Genomic DNA, 20,640 nt, shown 5'->3' with positions numbered 1-20,640 from the left:
TGTTCCCTAAGTATGAAATGTCTCCTTCCTCTAATTCAAAGAATATTTTCGTACTGTGTGTGAGCCTGGGGAAAGTGACTGCAAAACCGTCGTGTAAAAACCCTAAGTCCTGCTGGTTGGCACATCTCTGGCATGTACACAAGAGTAGGAAGGAAGCCTAGTGTGTTGGCTCTTCTGCCCTAGGGTCTAGGAGGGCTGGTGAACTCCAAAAGACGGGGGGCGCCCACTATCCACAGATGCTCAGTAGACGACCCTGGGGCAGGCACAGACTAGACTTCACGTCAAGTCCCCTGGATGACCCACAGTCCCCTAAGCGAACCCCCATGCCGAGCCGAGTACAGTGGAGGGTTAACTCTGTCCATGGCAAGTAATTCAGCTCATGTCAGGCAGTCCAGTCAGGCTGAGCCTCACTCTTTCCAGGGCTGACCTATGCTTTAGGCTCACATTCTCTGCCTTTTTTTTTTTTGCAAGTGCTTACTGAACACGTGAACGTAGAGACTGTGTGCGGCTACCAGGCCGGGGTTGGGATTTTTCTCTGTCAGCAATTGCACATCTCAGCAGACAGTCCCACTGTGTGGAAAACGTCCCTTTCACTGAGCCCACTCATCAGTTAAGGGGTTGGTTTCTGCTTTCGTCTGTGCGCTGCTGCGATTCGGAGTGGCTCGTGGGGGTGGGGGTGGGGCCCAGGTGGGCCCAGAACCAGCCATGGTGGTTGTGTGCCATCCCAATCACGCTGGTGACATGACAGGTGAGGGTGCTGTTGGGGACAAGATGGGAACAGGGACCGTTACTTCCAAGTCGTCCCTCGTAGGACGTGGTGCCAGTGTAGGGTGTCTTCCACTGTGGGATCCTGTAAGAGAACAGACGAGGGGGCACGTTTCCAACGACCTGATTCCTCTCTGAGGCAGGAAGTACCATTTGGACATCATTTGTCAATCTCCCCTAAAATTCAAAGGACGCTTTTGCAAAAGGAACCCATCCAATGGATTGATTCCTCTGGGGTTCTAATTGTGATCTATAGGGTAATTTTTTTTTTTTTAAAGATAATTCTCTTTCTTCAGGGTGTTGCACAAATTGAAATGAATATGGATTTTCTATGAGTTACTCCCTGCACTTTCTTCTAGATCAGCATCTTTACAGATGAACCATTTCTTCAGAAAGAACCCCATGCAGACACTTTTTTTTTGAAATACACATAAGCTAGGAAAAAAGTGGCACTGGAACCACCCTCGCTACTTGCTAGTTACGAAGCTCAGGTACGGGGGCCCCTGTGCCTGGGACACACAGCCCTTCTTCGGTGAGGTGGATCCTGCGTAGCTGTGGAGACTCACTGCCTCAGAGAACCTTTCCTCCCGTCCCTATAGCCCAGAGGCACCCCTGGGACCCTGGGGCCGCTCAGAGATGTTCAAAAGCTGACTCTGGATTACTGCCTCTTTTTTTTTTTTTTTTTTTGTGCTACGCGGGCCTTTCACTGCCGTGGCCTCTCCCATTGCGGAGCACAGGCTCCGGACACGCAGGCTCAGGGGCCATGGCTCACGGGCCCAGCCGCTCCGCGGCATGTGGGAACTTCCCGGACCGGGGCACGAACCCATGTCCCCTGCATCGGCAGGCGGACTCTCAACCACTGCGCCACCAGGGAAGCCCCATTACTGCCTCTTTTAAATAACCAAGGAGGTACAAAAAACGAGTACATAATTTTTAGCAAGAAAAAAATGACATTGCTGTTTAATCAAATTATGTCTCTGGGTACCCAGCACGACCTGCTCGCTATGGAGTCACTTAAACATTTCCCCTCCTGGTTGTAGAAGTCATGCCTCTCTCTTACGGAAAATGTAGGAGTTGAAAGCAGGAAATGACCCCCAGTCCTTTTTCCTTCAGACCAACCCTTAGCAAATCCCTGTCTTCAGCTGTGTCTATAGTTTCTGCTGCCCCACCACCCCGCCACAAAGTCATGTTTGCCTGAATTTAATAACATTTCTCCTCTAGACTTGTCTGCATTTTCAGATTTTCAATATGCAACCCGTATTGCAATTATTTCAGAAAATAAAAGCAACTTTTAAAACGTGGCAATAAACTGTCTCACCCATCCTCATGCAGAACATTCAGGAGTGGACTAAGAGAAGTCCAGGTCTTCTTTCAGACCCTCGGAATCAGCCTATTCTAACCTATCCTGCCTAGAAAGTGGGTGGGTGACCTTTTTTAAACTTTCTTCATTGATCCAACAGGGGACCTGCCTCAACATCTTCAAGTAATGATCAACCTTCTGCGTTGTGAAGATAGAATCAAGCTGGTAAGAAGAGACGCGAGTGGCAAGTTTTAATTTTTAATTGTGAAATTTGGTAGGGACTTATTGACGAGCAGGGGCTTGGGGGGGGTGGGGCTCTTACATCAGAGCAAGTTCTCCCAAACCGTTCTCAAAAGCCAAAGCCCGCTCTGCTCCTCGGTACCCAGAGGTGCAGACAAAGGGGGTGTCAGGTCTCTGGGTCAGTCTGTGCTAAGCTGGAATCATCATTCACTGGAATTTATTTGTTAACCCCTTTAACAAACTTTGGGGGTCTCCTCTGAGCCAGGTACCATCCCTCATGCTGGGGATATAAATGAGACCTAGGAGTTTTCATCTAAATTCCTAAACTCACGGGGGAAAGGTAGAAACAAAAGTCTTTGGTCTTGGATTGGTGAAGGAAAGGGGTGACCATCTGGCAAGGCAGGCCAGTAAGAGCATCTCTGCCTGTCTAGGCCGTGCGCTTGGAGAGCGCCTGGGCTGAGCGGGCCCGCTACATGGTGGTGGTGGACAGCAGCGGGCGCCAGGACACGGAGGAGAGTATCCTGCTGGGAGTCGACTTTTCCAGTAAGGAAAGGTGAGTCTGATGGACGGCGGCTCCTTTCTCTTATGGGGGCAAGAGTTGCTTCTGGAAGGTTTTCAGGGTCCCACATCCACGGGGGCGGGTGATGGTAGGTGATGGGGTGATCAGGCACTGGGAACGGTGGAGCCCCTGATTTTAGCTCTTGTGTGCCAAGTGCTGTGCTAAGTCCAGTCTCTGCTCTCAGAGAGCTCAGGGTCTGCACTGTGCTTAGAGATTTAACCCTGGGTCCTATCAGGGGTGCCCTAGAGGAGGGCACCTTAACCAGGAGGGCTTCCTGAAGGAGGTGACAGCTGTGGCGAACACCCCAGGACAAGCAAGAGTCAGCCAGGTAAAGCAGGAAGGCACCCTCCAGGCCGACCATCCCATATAGAAGTATGTGATTGATCGGCGTTGTATCGAGCGCCTTATGCAGTATTAATATCCCGTGGATTCCCAAGTACTTGTTGATGGGTCCTGGGTCAGAGGCTTGAGGAGAGGTTTGGAATTTCCCAATAACTGGAGGCCAAGTTAGTTATATCATAGACCCTGTTATGTGTGCGAAATGAAGGTGCACGTCTCTCCTTACATCTAGGATAAGTTAATGCGAGTGAGCTCATTGCAGAACCTGAATTTGTTAAAACTGGATTAAAGTAGACGCCCTTTAGTCATCATTCATTAATTTTCTCGTTCATTAAGCAAACCATTCATTTGCCTTCTGTGTATGAGGCAATAGGCTCAGCCCAGGAAAACAGAGAAGCAACAGTAACCACGGTTCTCGGCCTCAAAGAGCCGGTAAGCTCAGGGAGGGAGGGAACCATCACCAGAACCTGGGGTGATGGGCCCAGTGATGGGGAAGTGTGGGGTTCGTTCCACACTCGTGGCCAGGACTCCATTGCTTGTCACAAGTAAATGAACTAAAAGGGAAGGTGTTTCCTTTATGACCTCGTTCCCAGTGCATAGGAGCATTCTGAGTGAGTTTCTGCAGCTCACTTAGGGACATGAGTCCAAGCTGGCGCCCGTAGCCTCAGCTGGTGGGGAAGTCTGGATCTGGAAGGATTTGTGTCAGGACGTGCTTTAAGGGGTGCACTCCGAGGAGCCCCTTGGAGACCAGAGGGCTCCGGGCTCCAGGTTGGGATGCTCCCAGGCAGGTGCCCTCAGAAATGGCCGGGGCTCCATCCGTTGGTCATGAGGCAAAGAGACGTTCAACGGTGTTACGGTTATGTTTGTTCTTGGAGTGGCTGGCCGGCCTTTCTGAGGGCCTTTGGGGGCAGGACATCCCCCACCGTGTGTCATCCATCCCAGCAATGCTCTCTGGCCCTGAGCTGAAAGCTGCCTCCCTGGAGAATGTGCCCATCGTCTCAGCCCGAGCCACCAGGGCCTCATAGGAGGCTGCCCCCCGCCCCATCCAAGTCATCTCTGTGGCTTTGCTCAGAGAGCACAGAGCAGTTAACCCGATGCTTCATAAGCATCTCGCCCCGTGGGGTAGGCGGTCCTATGACTCACGTTTTACAAACAAGGAGTCAGAAGCCCGAGAGGCTGGAGTGGTTACACCAAGGCCGTCCTAGTAACAGAGCTGGGACTCACAATTGGGTTTTTATTGTAGACCTGTGGTGTAGACCCACTCATTCCCTTCCCATTCGTTGTCCCCTGTGCCCCCTCGTTCACCAATCTGTTCATACCGTCACGTTGCGTGCCCTTTTTCGCACACGCTTTCAGTGTGCCAGGTGTCCTGCCAGGTGCCCTGCCAGGCATGGGGGCTACATCGGTGGGAGAGACCGGCCTCTGCTCCCCTGGAGCTCACAGTCTAGATGGACGGAGGTTAGACACACGAGCACCCTGAGACCGTTCTTCACACACAGGCCCACGTGCTCATTCTCACCCACTCTCTGACGCGCCCTGCCCCTCCTCTGCCCGCTGGGCACCAGCCTCAGTTCTCAGCGTGTCCCCGCTCCCTGGGTCCTCTCGCCTCTGCTGCACACTGCGCTCAGGCCAGCGTCCCCTCCGCTGTCCCAGCCTGCGCCACAGCCCAAGCGCAGGCGCCAGCTCCAAGGCCAGTGCTGGTCTCCTGTGTTGGGGAGATGGGTCAAGGGGCTTCAGAGGGTGAGCGGGAAGCACACGGACCTTCCTGTTGTCGGACCGGATGCAGCGTCCCCCACGCCCAGGCATAGGGGCCGGGAACTGGGCGCTTTTATCCATCTCCAGCTTGAAAACAAAGCCCTTGTCCTTACAGAAGCCTTTGGCCTGCTGAGAGCATGATACATTTGTTTTTCTAAATTCCTGCCATGAGATTTTGTTTCCTTATTCAAAAAAAGAGAGAGATGAGGTGCCCCCAAAAGGACTCCCCGCAAGGAGAGGGAGTCCAAATGCAGTGTCAGGAGAGAGCATGGGAATGACGCCAGCCACAGCGGGCTCACGGGTTCTCCCTTGGAGTCACATCTACACATGATTCCTCTGGGGATCAGAGCAGCTCCCCTGCAGGGGCCATCTGGGGTTATTTTGTTTCAGATTCGGGAACACCGTGGGTGCTGTGAGCACGAACACCGTCCTCCACTTGTTAGTGTTCTGCAGCCCTTAAAGGACAGGCCTGTCTCCTTCCTACACCTCCAGCCCCCGCGCAGGCCCCGCCCGCTTCTCTGTCCCTGCCGCACCGGCCCTGGGGACCGGGGACCGCTTCCTTCCCTTAGAGGCACCCCCACCCACCCGTTTTATCCTTCAGGGCTGTGCTTCCTCTAAAAAGACCCAGTTTCCCTGACCACGTGTCCCGTCCCCACTTCCCATATATATGTAAACCCACAGACCCTCCTTCACTGTAAAAATCTCACTGTCACTCACTACAGGACTAGTGGAGACTCACAGCAATAACAGATAAGGGGACGTGATGGAATTGGCACAGTTGTTACAGTCGTGTCCTGGTCTCTGGTCTGCACTCTTGACTCCAGGTTGAGACCCTGAGCGGAAGTCTTCCGTGGCCTTCTGCCCACCGTGTGTAGGTCTCACCAGGCTCTTCCCCATCTCTGCACTTAATGGATGAGGGCAGTTTAGATGCTGCCCTGGTTTCCTAAGGACCGTTTCGTCTCCGCCTGCCCCGGACCTGGGCATGTGGCTCCCCAGTCTGTGCTCCTTGTAGCTCTCTGTGCCGTTTTCTCTCCTCATTTCCAGTCCCTGGTGTGGGTCGTCGGTGCTGAAAAAGGGCGAGTGTCCAGGTCTGCCCACACCCTCCCAGGGCACCCTCCAGCCTGGGCTTTCTACATGTCTGTCTTGGGCTCCCAGCGGCCCCCTTCTTGCCTCTCCCCAGTGCGACACAGCTGAGTAACCCTGGGAGCTCTGAGTCTCAACGTCAATTTTATTTTGCAGCTCTACAAAGGAAACATCATTAACCCATCAAGAATGGGTAGGACAAATGTAAAATAGTTAGCTAGTGGGAAGGAGTCGCATCGCACAGGGAGATCAGCTCGGTGCTTTGTGACCACCTAGAGGGGTGGGATAGGGAGGGTGGGAGGGAGACGCAAGAGGGAGGGGATATGGGGATATATGTATACATACAGCTGATTCACTTTGTTATACAGCAGAAACTAACATAACATTGTAAAGCAATTATACTCCAATAAAGATGTTAAAAAAAACGGAATGGGTAGGACTGCAGGGTGGCACCAGAGAATTTGCCCAACACAAAAGGCTTAGCCCACTTTGACCCAAAGGGCTTGAAACTACCTTCCCCACAGATACAGAAGCAGAGGGTGGAAAAGATCCCCCGTGGCTGCCGAAGCTCTGGAGGGAGAGTGGGTCCCTGGAACCCCAGAGCTGCCTGTGCGCACAGTCGCGTGTGTGTAACTCTACTCCCTGGGGGGCTGTTAGGCGGTAGCAGAGATGTCAGCACAGGGTCCCTGGAGATTGTCTGAGCTGCCCTTGGCAGTGACGGCTGTTTCTCACAAGCAGACTCTTTTTCAAATGCCTGAAGAGTTTTCATAGTGATCCGAGGAGACCCTCTGATAAAGCCCTTTCTTTTCCTGTGTGTTTCTCAGCGGCGCCAGGCTCTAAAGTGGTCAGGTATCATTTCACTGTTAGGATGGGCAAAACAAAAGAAGATTAAACTAGGTTTTAGAACAGCAGCTGCACAAAAGGTACAGAAGCAGAGGTCCAGAAGTGAACTCCAGTCATGGTGTTGGCACTCTCCCCTCCCCTGTCACTCCAGGACAGGAGGCTGGGGGTGGCTGCCATGACCTGCCTGTGTCCCCCGGACTGTGTGTGGCCTTGTGCCAGGCGTGTGCCAGCCATCAGCGGCTTCAGCCCTGCTGCAATGTGGGCGTGTGGTCAGCTGGTTACTCCTGGCCCCCGAGAGCCGCAGCTGAGACCTGGCATTTATGGAGCTGCAGCCACACCAGAATGCTGGGGTCAGAGTTCCCTGTGACTGTCTCTAAGCTGGGGTCACTGGCCATCCCAGACCCACATCTTCTGGAATTCAGTGGTGAGCAGTCCTTGCAGACAGCCTTAGAGCTTCTCCCAGATACACACCTAGGCAGCTGGACGCAGGGCAGGTGGTGGGTCCCCCATGAGCTGGACAGGCTGGGTGGAGACACAGCGAGGGAAGACCACGTGCAGGCGGGTGGACCCTAACTCTAGGTGTCTTCTCTTCCCTCCCATGTAGTAAAAGCTGTACCATTGGGATGGTTCTCCGACTGTGGAGCGACACAAAAATCCACCTTGACGGAGACGGGTAAGGAGATCTCTCAGAAGGCTTCTTTCACTCTAGACTTTGAAACACGCGTGAGTTTGGGCATCGTTGGATAATCATTAACAGCAGAGTCACACGTGGGACATGTTTACCACATCAGGAGAAATAACATTGCCCTCCCATGAGCCATACAAGGCAGGGTACATTTGGGACATGATATAAGGGAGTTGGGTCACGAAGTACCAACAGAAACATTTACGGGTTATCTGCTGCTGTATGAAGTTCAAGAACAGCAGTGAACAGACATTCATCCATTTGCCTTGATTTGTTAAATGGACGCTCGCTGTGTGCCCCCCGTGGGCTGGTCCCTGCAAGTTCACAGACGAGTATGATGCAGCAGGAGCGCCAAGTCTCTGAGGGCTGCAGGGGAGACACACAACCAGCAGGTGCAACAGTGTTTGAGATGCCATTTGGGGGGCTGCAGAGGAGGAGTCATCCAGGTGGGCCTGGGCAGGTAGACCAGGGCCAGGGGGCCGTCCGGATCCTGGGGGGAAATACTCAGGTACTGTCACGAGTAGGAAGAAGCAGGAGAGGAAATTATCTCTACTTGAATTCTAGCAGTAGAAGTTACGTTGCCTTGTAGATAGAACGGGGAGGGAAAGATAAGAATTAGATTTATGGACGACATGGGCTTATGGTTTACATTTTTCCTGTTTAAACTTCTGTCTTCCACTAATGTATTTTTTATGCAAGTATAAAAGACACAGATGGAGTGTGGGGCACAGGAGGTAGGGGGCGGGGTGGGACAGTGCAGGCAGGTGAAGCGAGATGGTGTCCAGTGCCGCTGTTGCCTCACACCCTTTGCTGGGCTTTTAGTTTTTGGCTGACTTTGTATTGATGGGTTAAAAGCCAGTCTTCCGGATTTAAGAAGCTATCTTTTTTTTTTTTTGGGCTTTTGGCTTTTGCCCTTGTCTCTGTGGCCTGTGGTCCCTCATCACACAGCGTGAGACACACTTGTCCTCAGGGTGTCCACGACGGGCTGTCCCCCCCGCCGTCTGGCAGGGATGTGGTCGGAGGGTCTGACTTCTCACCACACTGTCCTTTGTTTTTCATTCTCAGTGGATTCAGCGTCAGCACGGCAGGAAGGATGCACATCTTCAAGCCCGTGTCTGTCCAGGCCATGTGGTAAGTGTGATTTTAGGGACTTTTAACTCCTTAGAAATATTTTCCTAGCTGACAGCACAAATAAAAAAACCCCACCTACTTAGAAGCACATTTAGGTATGTTTATTTTGTGTGTGGGGGGGCAAAAAATATGTATCAATAACAAAATTTACCATTTTAAGGACACAATTCAGTGATATTAAGTACATTCACAGTGTTGTACACCCATCACCACTATCCATTTCCAGAACTTTTTCATCATTCCAAACAAAAACCCTGTACTTATTAAACAGTAATTCCCTATTGCCCCCTCCCCCAGCCCCTGGTAACCTCTATTCTACTCTCTCCCTATGACTTTGCCTATTCTGGGTCCCTCACATAAGTGGAATCATACAGTATTGGCCCTTTGGTATCTGGCTTCTATCACTTAGCATAATGGTTTCAGGGTTCATCCGTGTTTAATACTTCATTCCTTTTTAAGGCTGAGCAATAAATTTATTGTATGGATGTACTACTTTTATCCATTCATCTCCTGATGGACATTTGGGTTATTTCTACCTTTTGGCGACTATGAATAGAGCTGCTGTGAACATTGGTGGACAGAGTATCTGATTGAGTCTCTGCTTTCAGATCGTTTGGAATTTCTAGATCATGTGGTAGTTTTGTGTCTAACCTTTTGAGGGACCACCAGACTGTTTTCTGTAGCAGCTGCACCATTTTACATTCCCGCCAGCAATGCACAGGGGTTCCAGTTTCTCCACATTCTAGTCAACACTTGTTATTCTTTGCCTTTTTTTTTTTCATAATAGCCATCCTTATGGGTATGAAGTGGTATCTCATGGTTTTGGTTTTCATTTCCCTAATTAATTAGCCTTGAGCATCTTTTCATGTGCTGATTGGCCATTTTGTATATCTTCTTTGAAGAAATGTCTATGCAAGTCCTTTGGCCAGCTCTTAATTGGGTTGTTTGGTCTTTTTGTTGTTGGAGGTACCTTGTTTTTATGTTTCTACCGCCCCTGCTGACAAAATGTCATTTTAGCATAAATTCACTGGTCCCTTGTCCCTGGCACACCGAGGGTCATCAGTTTGCTCCATGGAGGCAACAGCAATGCTCTGCTAGGCATTGAGCATCTGCGGAGGCATAAAACGGACAGAATTCCTGTCCTCCTGGAGTTTAAAGTCTGTTGAGGGAGGTGACCATAAACCCAGAGCAAAGTCCTATGTTATACTGAGGGGTGGGTGCCGGGCTGTGGGATACCTACTGCAGGGTGCAGGGGCCGGGGCAGGGTAGGGCCTCCCTGGACACCTGCATGGGGGGTGAGGTAGCTGTGGGTGAAGACTGCCTTCACCTTCCAGACCTTCTCTGAACCCGATACACATTCTAGAGCCTCCTCATCCTTGGAGGGCTGCACAGATCACTCATACAGCAGACTCCACATGGCAGTCTCCCTCAGATAATCTGGAAAAGACTCAGGAGAAAGCCGGTGGCCTCTGATGAGAAGAATTCTGCCCTGTGTTTCAAAATAATTACTCTTTTCTCCAGGACAGAGAGTGATGCAGGATCCTCCCATGGGCCACGCGCTAACATCGTTGCTTCGTTTTTATGTCTTCTGTTCCTGCAGTCAGTTCAGGATCATTTGGGGGGAAATCACGAACTCATCATTCTCTAGACGTCCCAGATGTTCCTTTGTGGCCCTGGATAATTTGTTATCTCTTTCTCTACGAACGAGTAAAAAAACAGGCCCATGCGTTTTTCCAAAACTTCAGAACGAGAATAAAATTTCGTAAATATTCAGCTCAAGTTTCTTGCCTCCCCCAGTCTAGAGCTAGGACAGATGTGGACCACTGGGGAAAGTGAAGTGGGTTGCAGTGGTTTTTACTCCGTGGTTGAGCCATTGATTCTCTGATAACTTCTCCATCCAAGGCCTCGCTCGTCCACCCTTCACTGATACCTGATTCACTGAGAAATACTCAGCCCATATTTTTGTAAAAAGAAGTAAGAAAAGGATAAGTAAATTAGCTGTTACCAATGTATACGTTTTCAGTACTGTTTCTCCTGCCCGACTCTGCCTCCCAGAACTTCTGCAGTTAGTTCTTGTGAGTGTCTCATTTCCTTACGCAATCTAAGCGTCTAAGCTGTTACAACATTGATGGGGGGGGGGGAGCTAGAAATTAAGTGACTGGGAATGCAGTCACATATCTCTCCTGCATGTTGAGGATGCTTTCCTTCTAGCTGCTCGGCTGCATTGCGGTTCCCACATTCAAGGTAACCACAGCCTCAGAAGTGAATCTCAGTTCCTGGGAGTTCATTGGCGGATGTGAAGTGACCCGGGAGCCTGCCCGATTGGGAGCGTTAGAAAGCTTTGTCGTCTCCTCGTTGGGGATGGTGACAGGCGCCGTCTCTGCTCTTGGGGTCGGTGCCTGTGTCCCAGAGACCCGCGGTGGTACCTGGCGGCCACGTGTCCCCCTGGTAACCTCAGATGTAAGAGCGACTCCAGCCCAGCTCCCCTCGTGCCTCCCGGGCCTGACCCTCTTCCCCTCCTCACCCCAGGTCTGCCCTGCAGGTCCTCCACAAGGCCTGCGAGGTGGCACGCAGGCACAACTACTTCCCCGGGGGCGTGGCGCTGCTCTGGGCCTCCTACTACGAGAGCTGCATTGGCTCCGAGCAGAGCTGCATCAACGAGTGGAACGCCATGCAGGACCTGGAGTCCACGAGACCCGACTCTCCCGCCCTATTCGCGGACAAGTGAGTGCGAGTGCGGAGCCTCCGTCCCCGCCCCGGTCCCCGACCCCGAGTCTGCACGGCTCACAGCCCCATTGTCTCCCAGAACCAGCATCCCATGCAGGGGTTCCTGACCTGCAGCCCGTGGGTGTCTTTGGCTGGGGAAGGGTCTGACCACCGCCGCCCCCCCGCCCCCCCTTTTAAAATGATAGACAAATTCGGGTGTGAATGCATTTCTGGGGAGCAGCTCCATAACGTTCATCAGCTTCCCTGTACCGGTGCTCTGGTCCCTCCTCCTCAGGTCCAAAGTCTTGATTTCCAAAGCCTCTTCCTCTGCTTATAAGAGTGTGATGAATGTGATATCCGGTTCCTTTGGTCCCAAAACACAACTGCACGAAGGCAGGCCGAGGGCGGCCGGCTCTGAGGCGGCAGCGCTGCCCCACGTGGCCCGAGGCCACGCTCCATTAACTCTAGTTCCAGAAGGAGGGAGCCACTCTCCCCTTCTCTCCTGGTTGGGACCCTCCTCCCCAGAGCGTCATGTTCCTTGGGGATACCACACGTAGGAAGGCTGTGGACCGAGGGGGGCCCCCCGAATGTGGGGAGGACCGGGTGCCACGTAGTATGAGGCCTCAAGGAAACTACGAGAGCATTGGTTAGGATACATGCCTTTGGACATATGAAGGGGCGTGACGTACGAGAAGGATTGTCGTGGTCCGTGTGGCCCCAGGGTTAGAACCAGGCTGATGCGTAGAAGTTGCAGGGAAACACATAGATTTTGGTTCCATGTAAGGAGGTAACAGGAGCTGGATGCAGCTGGGGCCATGGGCTGCCTGAAGACACAGTGATGTCCTCAGCAGAGTCTAGGGGGTCTGGGCCATGGGGATGTCGCATGGCGGTTCCAGCATCCGACCCTGAGAGGCTGAGGCTCTCCAGACCCGCAGGACGAGTCCGCTTCCCAACCACTGTTTGCCCCCTTGGTCTGCCGTCCTCTCTGATGGCCCCTGGGTGACTTCCCTGTCCCTCTCCCCTTCTCGCTGAGAACGTGCCCAAGCCGTGTTCCATGTAGCCCGGGAGCAGCTGGGGTTTCTGTGAACGCCGACCGCAGGCTTCCCGTGGCTTCATGTGGCTTCCCATGGCTCTGCGCTTTCCTGAATGTGATTTCTCTCCAGGCCAACTGAAGGGGAGAGGACTGAGCGTCTCATCAAAGCCAAACTCCGGAGCATCATGATGAGTCAGGACCTGGAGAACGTGACGTCCAAGGAAGTAAGAGCGCTTCCCTGCTGGGTGGGCCGGAGGTCATGGGCATCCCTGTGTCCTGTTGCCCTAGCGCAGCCTAGGTCGGGTAGATCTAAGAGGTTGAAGTTGCCTTTTTAAAAAGCCATATACAATCTGTTTATTAATTAGTGTTTATTAATTAGGTATCACAATTATCCTATTGTGATACCTTCCAAAGCAAGACGAAACTGCCTTTTAATGTTTTTCTCGATTACTTTTTTCTTTTTTCTGTTGCCCTTTGTCCAAGGAACGCAATGAATTGTAGTAACAGCTTAAACTAAGTAGATCTAAGAGGTTGAAATTGCCATTTATAAAAGTCATGTACAATCTTTTTGTGAATTAATACATAATAAACCCTATCATGATACCTTCCAAAGCAAGGTGAAATTGATTTTACGTTTTCACGGTGATAGATTTGATAGCTGGAAAAGCGTAAGTTTTTTCAACTCGGTAGAAAAGATCCCAAGGGAATCAAATTCCTTCTTTCAAATAATAAACGTCCCGCAGTCAGGTTCACATTGAGGCCGAGTAGCCTGCATTCCCACCACCCACGCGTGTGTGCAGCGTGTTTAAGTGCATATGCGCTTACTCTGAAAAAAGCCCAAAAAACACTTTTGAAAACAGTCATAGTTCATGTTGTGACTTTATTACTTCTTTGGAGAAACTGTTTTTTGTTTTTGTTTTTTTTAAACAAACCCCCTTTCCTAATATTTTCCACTCCGCAGATCCGTAATGAATTAGAGAAACAGATGAACTGTAACTTGAAAGAATTCAAGGAATTCATAGACAACGAGATGCTCCTTATCTTGGGACAGATGGACAAGCCCTCCCTCATCTTCGACCATCTTTATCTCGTAAGAGGCACAGCGCACGGCAGGGTCTGGTTTGGGAAACGTAAATCAGACCTTGATTTGTTTGGAGTTTGCAGCAAGTCATAGAGGGGGAGAAACTTGAGTTCCTGGAGCCTCCGTCCTGACTTTTACGGGAACTCCCCTCTTGACCCCTTTTCTCTGGCCTGCAGCCTACGGGTTTGCTCGAGAGCCAGATGTTTGCGCCGCAGCTCCCAGCTGAGCTGCGGGGAGTTGGTTGAAAGCTCTCTGGCTGGCAACCGTTTTCAGATGCACACCACCCTCCACCTTCATCGGTCACTAACAGAAACCCCCTCCAGATGGTCTGCGAACTAAAAAAACCCCCAGTTACTAAAGGGAACACCCGCGCCTAACCCCAGAATTATGCCTCCTCGTCCCGAGACATGAGAAACAGCAGAGGAGACAGACCAAATGCCTGAAACGCAGCATCCCTCCCACACACCCCCGCTTGTCCCCAAGCTGCCCCCTGCCCTGCTCCCAGAGCCCGTGGAGGCAGCAGGCCCTGCTGACACGGCTGGCGGGGCCTGCACATCCCTCTCTTCACTCCGTCCCTCAGTCAGATTTTCTTAAAGCTGTAAGTCTCCATAGAAGGCAGCTGGCAAGTTTTCAAAGTCAGGGGGTTATAGAGGAAGGCTCGCTACTAGTTAGTGAGGCAGCATGCTGCGATGGAAACCGGACCCACCCAGCAGGTTCCCACTCCCCAGCCTGACCAGCCAGGTGCCCGGGGGCAAGTCTCTTGGCCTCTCCTTTCCTTCATCCTGTACCTCAGGGGATGAATATGAGGATTAAGTTAGTACATATTTAAAGCACTGAGTGCAGTTTCCATAGGCACTCAAAAATGGTACCTATCGTTAGAGCAGGAATCACATCCTTGGAAAGTCGAGGACGTGTATTTGCTGCCAAAGGCATGAATGACTGTGTTTTCTGCCTGTAGGAAGTAATCAGTAGTTCCCCAAATGTGTATGTCATGATACATATTTAATGTATTAAATATATATTTAACGCATTTATATATATATTGATCTATATACATAGATCTATAAATGTTCAATGTATATATATTTAAATGTGTAAAGATGTGTGGATTTGAAGCCTGAATCTTGAAAGCAGCCCCGGCTCTAAATCCTCTCTGGGAAGTTGATTGTTTTCCCTGGTGGACACAGAACTGAAGGCACCTCGGCCCGTCTCTCCACTAGGTGGTGATCACGGCAAGAGGATGCTCACAGGCTTAGCAGAGCTTTTGTTATTTTTTCAGTGTGGTTTGGTGCTTTATGTCACTTTTTCCATGAGAGATACTAAAGGAATTTTTATGTTTGAGCCTCTCCCTCCAATATGAAAATCCAGCTAGTGCCCACATGCTGCCAGCTCCATCGGGGCCCCTGCAGCCCCTGCATCTGGAGCGGTCCACCCTCTTGGGAAAGGAAGCTTATAGGGAGACCAAGAGGGTGCTTTTGCTTTGTGACTCTGTGTCGATTGCATTTCCTAAGAGCAAAGTGATGTTTTTTTCTTTGTTTTTCCCTTTCGTGTTCTTTGCCTGCTCAGAAATGGGGGGTTTTGGGTTTTTTTAAATACCATTTTTAAAGTATGAAGTTAAAACATGTTACAGAAAGTTAGGAAATATAAGTTGAAGGAAGAAAATTTAAAAGCGTTCTCAATTTCACAAATCCAGAGGCAGTCACTGGTAACACTTTGGTATGTTTGTTTTTCTATCTAATGGGTTTTTTTTTTTTAATGCATTTATAGCTTCTTAAAAAAGAAAGAGAAAGAAAAGGAAAGAACTGTACTGTTTGATTATATAGTTTTGTATCCTGCTTTAAAAATTTTTTTTTCATTATGTGGTATTTCCCTGTGTCATTAAATATCCTCCAAAAGTATGATTTATTTTAACGGCTCCATCATATGATTTCTTCTTGTCGGACCTTTGGGTGGCTTCTGCTGTTTTGTTATAAATAACCGTAAATATCCTTGTACATATACCTCTGTGAATTCTGGGTGTTTCCTCGGGGTAGCTTTTTGTAAGTGGAATTTCTAGGTCAGAGGGTGGGAACTTTTTTAATATTGCCAAATACTTCCCAGAAAAGGTAAACCAGCTCTAATCAGTGGTATGTGAAAGCGCCCTCTCCCGCGTGGGAGGTCAGAGGTCACTGCCTCTGGTGACAGGACCCTGCTGGAGTCTTAGGAAAGGGAGTGATGAGAGGGGGCAGGGTTTCCTCGACCAGCCCCTTTCCCTGACAGTGCCACGAACTCCTGGGGAACCTGCTCTGATATCGGCCTCTTTGTATCAGCTTTCTTATCGGCCTCTGAGTCCAGGGGCCCATGAGATAGCCATCACCGTCAGGGCTAGCGCACACCGTGCATCCCGTAAGCAGCTCTGAGGCTGACGTGTGACACTCACGGGGGTTTGTGTGATCTGTCCCCCAGGGCTCTGAATGGAATGCATCCAATCTGGAGGAACTGCAGGGCTCAGGGTGAGTCTGCTCCCCTTGTCTTCCCTCATCCTTCCAGGCAGCTTAGAAACACTCAGCTCAGCCGTCCATTCGAAGCCGAGCCCTGGCGCTGCCTGCCTGCCTGGAATTGCCCACCCCAATCTCCAAAGCAGCTGCCAGCCTGATTTGCATAGCTAAACAGATGTGCTTCAAAAGGCCACCTCCTGAATAATTCATGGGTTTTAGATTTTACTGGGGTTTAGAAATGTGTGTGTCAGGGAGAATGATTCTAAATCACCCTCAAATAGTATAGGACAGCCTGGGTGCTGATTTGGCCACGAGCCCCCCCTCCCCCCTCCCCCCTGCCCTGCAGAGATGCTGAGGGCACCAGTGTGGACACATTTCCCGGTGGGCCAGTCAGCAGCCCTGCTCCCCGGACCACTCCTGGTTCTCTCTGTGGTTGTACTTTTGAGCCTGGTGGGAATCTTGCAGCTAAATGCTCAGCGTTGGCCAGAAACACATGCCTGTCTCAATCTGAGAAAGACTCGGCAGCAGGGATAAAAAGTGCTTAAACCTAGACCTTCAAGAACAGACGTCTGGACATTTTTTAAAAAAACAACACAGCCACAAAATCACCATCCTGTGGGTCTGACATGATGGCATTCTTGAATTACTGCATTTAAAAGTGAAGACTAAACAAAATCTTAAAATATATCTTTAGAACTACTGGTTAAGATGTGTTCTTTCAAGAGAAAGTGATCTTAAAGTATAGGGTGATGCTGTCTATGCTTTATCTTGCTGGGAATAAATAAATGATTTTAAAGGTTTTTCTTTTTTTTCCAAAGCATTTATAAATATTGCTCTTATGAAATCTATTTGAGGTGTTTTCAAACTCCTGAAGTTATGTTGGTCTTCCAGGAATGTAAGTATTAAGGTTAGAGAACTATAGAACCTGAGTTAGCTGGGTTAGCAGACCCTCCCAACTATTTATTTATTTACAGCCTGCCTTGTTTCAAAAAGGAGTTAAGGCAGTTCCCAAGGACATAAAAAATAGATGGATATATTCAGCTTTTTAACTACTTAAAAGTGGAGACGTTGGTTTTATTTATTTATTTATTTTTCTTTTGCTATACGCGGGCCTCTCACTGTTGTGGCCTCCCCCATTGCCGAGCACAGGCTCCGGACGCGCAGGCTCAGCGGCCATGGCCCACGGGCCCAGCCGCTCCGCGGCATGTGGGATCTTCCCGGACCGGGGCACGAACCTATGTCCCCTGCATCGGCAGGCAGATTCTCAACCACTGCACCACCAGGGAAGCCCTGGTTTTATTTTATTTTTTTAAAAGCCTCTGTATACTCGTAATAGTTACGAATTTTGAAACTTTAAAGGTGTTAAAAAATGTATTTAGGTAATATGTGTGACTACTTTCCAGAATTAACGTTACTTAGCAATGCTTTGGATGGAGCTTTCTTTTTATAAGTTTTTTAGGCAGAAATTTGTTTTTTATCAGAAATATAATGTATTCTCATCATGTAGAGGGTATTTAGAAGATACCAAAAAAACCCCCAAAGACCACCACTATGAAGTCCTGCCATAAAAACACAGACCCTTTATAAACGTGTATTTAATTTTTTCTCTGCTCAGTTTGTCGTTGCTTTGGTTTTTGTCGATCCACATTCTGATTCTCCAATTTGTTCTTTTTTTTTTTTCTCATTGCAGTGTTGACTACATTTTGAACGTCACTAGAGAAATAGATAATTTTTTCCCTGGCTTATTTGCGTATCATAACATCCGAGTGTATGATGAAGAGACCACAGACCTCCTCGCCCACTGGAACGAGGCGTACCATTTTATAAACAAAGCAAAGTAAGTGGGCGGAGAAGAGAAATCAGGCTGCGGAAGAAGCTGACCGGCAGCTGCAGGGTGGGCAGACATTAATGGTGACCCCAGACACAGCTGCCTCCTGGCTTGAGGGGCCTGTGACGTCTGATGGGCCTCTGGTTTTAGAGTGCTGGACCCCAAGCATCGAAAGGGCCAAGTCATTGATCTTCTCCAGGGGTCCCCAAATGAGCTCGTTCTCTTTCACCTGCCGTGACATTTGACCCCCGTTTCATCATTAGCACTGGCTGCAGGCAAGGCCCCTGTACCAAGCGGACACTCTTGGGAGCTCTGTGCATGAGAAGTCACAGAGCCAGAGGAGAGAGGAGGGCGGGCGGATCGTACATGACTCAGAGCACCTTTGGGGCTGCTTCCCTGGAGAAATCTACTCAGAAATCTACTCAGGCAGATGCCCTGAGCTGTGGCCCACCTCCACCTGACTTAGTGTGACTCCTGTTCACGTAGAATGGGATGGGCCATCAGAGGTCCCCACTGCCCCGAGCCTGTCACTGCTGTCACATGTCTTTTGTCCTCACCTTATTCTCCTGTGGAACAGCTCTGTCTCACTGAAGTCAGGACCAGAAAGAGACAACTCTTTGAGATGCTCTCAAGAGACACCTCCTCTTCTGCTTTGCACCCAGGTCAAAGCTCCATGATGTAGGACCAAATCTTAGTTCCCCTGGGTTCCTGGGGGATAGACTTTGGCAGTCCAAAAAAACCCCTGAGGTTTGAGGATGAACTTTAAGCTTGGGGTATAGGAAATGAGCCTGCTCCCGCCGAGCAGGTGTGCTGCTTCTAATGTAAACAGGCAGGCTGGCCGGCCTACCTCCTGTACAAATAAACTTTCACAGGTGCAGCCCTCCCTAGCCTGGTGCCCCTCACCTTTGTGAGCAGGCGACAGCTAGAGCAACAGTGTTCCTGGCCTTGCCATGTCTGTTAAATCAGCCTCGCCTGGGTTGGTACCGTCTCCCTACAAAAAGCCTATCGGCCCATCTGTTTCCTTTGGCTTTTTTCTCTGGTGGCCAAGTCAAGTGCTGCGGACTCACGCTGGCTCCTTGACTCTCCTGTCTGCCGAGGCACTCTCTCTGCCAGGGGCCCGGTGGCTTTCAGTTCGCTGACCCTGTTTCTCTACAGTAACCTGCTCCCTGTCTTCATCTGCTCTAGCAGCTGAGTGAGTAGCTTGTGCAGATACCCCTTTCGCTGCCCAGTTGCTTCATGCCCGAGGGGCTCTGGTCTCCCGGCCGATCCCAGCCACCTGGGAAGGCGCCCGAATGGGGAGCTTTCTCCCAGCAAAACTTGGCCCAGGCCAGATTGATCTCGATTTCCCATTGTATGCTAATTGATTTTGAAGTGAAGTTATTTCCTACTGAGGGTGTGTGGACGTCCGCTGCCTAAAACATCAGGACCTCAGAGGGTTTGGGCAATGAGATAACTTCAGGGTTTAAAAAAAAAAGATCCACTGTGCCAGACCTGAGAGAATGCAGTTGTATCAACTTTTGCCTTCTCCCCCCACCCCCACGGCTGCAGGAGGAACCACTCCAAGTGCCTGGTACATTGCAAAATGGGCGTCAGTCGCTCTGCTTCCACGGTCATAGCCTACGCGATGAAGGAATTTGGCTGGCCCCTGGAGAAAGCCTACAACTACGTGAAGCAAAAACGCAGCATCACACGCCCCAACGCGGGCTTTATGAGGCAGCTGTCTGAGTATGAAGGCATCTTGGACGCCAGGTGGGTGCCTGTCTGCAGAGAAGAATTGGCAGAGCCGAGCTCCAGAAGCCCTGCCGCCCAGCCGGCCGGGGCTGCCGGCCACATCCCAGCCGTGCTCCCGTTTGGCCCAGCGGTGGCTTCCACAGCCAAAATCCTGCCTCTTGGGGTGGGGGGGAGCCGGTTTGAGAAAAACAACGATTGTTTGGGGTTTGATCAGTGGTTTCCAGGAGGGATCTGTGCTTATTGTGTTGGCACGTAAAGCTGTTTTGCAGCTGGAGGGAGCAGGGCACGGCTTCTAATCCAAGGCAGGACTCCGTGTGAGTCTCGGCCCGGGGCTGCCCCGTTTCCTGAGCACTTGCTCTGTGCCAAGCCTGTGCCAGGCTTCACCGCAGGGCAGCTCCAGGGACTGCAGAGGCAGCCCCGGGCCCACCGCTGACGAGCTGGTAGCTCAGGGGAAGCTCATCAATCTTCCCCCCACCCCACCCCACCCCCCGCCTCAGTCTCCTCTTCTGAGTTAAGAACTAATCCCCCTGATAGGATTGTTGTAAAATTTCCACGAACACCGTGCAGCTGCTTCGCTAGACCCGGCTCACGGTCAGTGATGACACAGCTGCTTTGTAATTCTCTACCCACCACCTCCACCCACCCACCCCACCATGAAAAAGGTCTGCAGAGGACAGGGGATCCCCCATTTATGGGGAGTAAGGAACTGACGCTGGAGGTTAAGGTGTCCCATGTCACACAGCCAGTGGGCGGCCCAGGGATCGGGGGGCACGCCCGGGTCTGTCAGCCTCTGGGGCTCCCGTGCAAGGTGATCCTGCCCCCATGGAGGGGTCCCCCAGTGACCCCAGGTGGATCGCTGCTGGACTTAGGGACTCACTTTCCCCCTGTTCCTTTTCTGTTCAATCTGTCCAAGGCCTCCCTGGGTTGTTTCTGCCCGGTGTTGTGAGGAGGCCACAGGCTAAGTCCACCAGCTTCTTGGTCACGTTTGGGGAAGCAACTGGCGGGTCTGGAGAACAGCTCCAGACATCTCTGGACTCCTTCACTGTCAACCAGAGAGCGGCTGGACAGGTGCTCAGGCAGGGCC

General features: G+C 50.8%; 1 protein-coding gene across 9 annotated transcripts in view; it reads left to right on the top strand.

The window, feature by feature from the left end:
- SSH1 (slingshot protein phosphatase 1) overlaps nt 1-20,640 on the top strand; it is a 68,852-nt gene that overhangs the window by 30,054 nt on the left and 18,158 nt on the right. For 8 of the 9 annotated variants that reach the window (XR_003793336.1, XR_003793344.1, XR_003793337.1 and 5 more), the window contains 10 exons: nt 2,226-2,290; nt 2,737-2,858; nt 7,489-7,557; nt 8,635-8,700; nt 11,230-11,424; nt 12,570-12,663; nt 13,401-13,529; nt 15,966-16,012; nt 17,688-17,834; nt 19,374-19,574. Coding sequence is in view for 1 of the 9 variants with exons in the window: in XM_029221938.1 (XP_029077771.1) it covers nt 2,226-2,290; nt 2,737-2,858; nt 7,489-7,557; nt 8,635-8,700; nt 11,230-11,424; nt 12,570-12,663; nt 13,401-13,529; nt 15,966-16,012; nt 17,688-17,834; nt 19,374-19,574 (1,135 nt within the window). In the remaining 8 variants the exon portion in view is untranslated. Of the gene's footprint in view, nt 1-2,225; nt 2,291-2,736; nt 2,859-2,895; nt 3,636-7,488; nt 7,558-8,634; nt 8,701-11,229; nt 11,425-12,569; nt 12,664-13,400; nt 13,530-15,965; nt 16,013-17,687; nt 17,835-19,373; nt 19,575-20,640 lie in introns of those variants that run through there. The other variant, XR_003793346.1, reaches the window with a different exon arrangement.

This window comes from Monodon monoceros, unplaced genomic scaffold, assembly GCF_005190385.1.
Source record: "Monodon monoceros isolate NGI ecotype Baffin Bay Population unplaced genomic scaffold, NGI_Narwhal_1 Super_Scaffold_1, whole genome shotgun sequence".
Taxonomy (NCBI): domain Eukaryota; kingdom Metazoa; phylum Chordata; class Mammalia; order Artiodactyla; family Monodontidae; genus Monodon; species Monodon monoceros.
The sequence above is the reverse complement of the archived record's forward strand: the minus strand, read 5'-3'. Positions and strand labels throughout refer to the sequence as shown.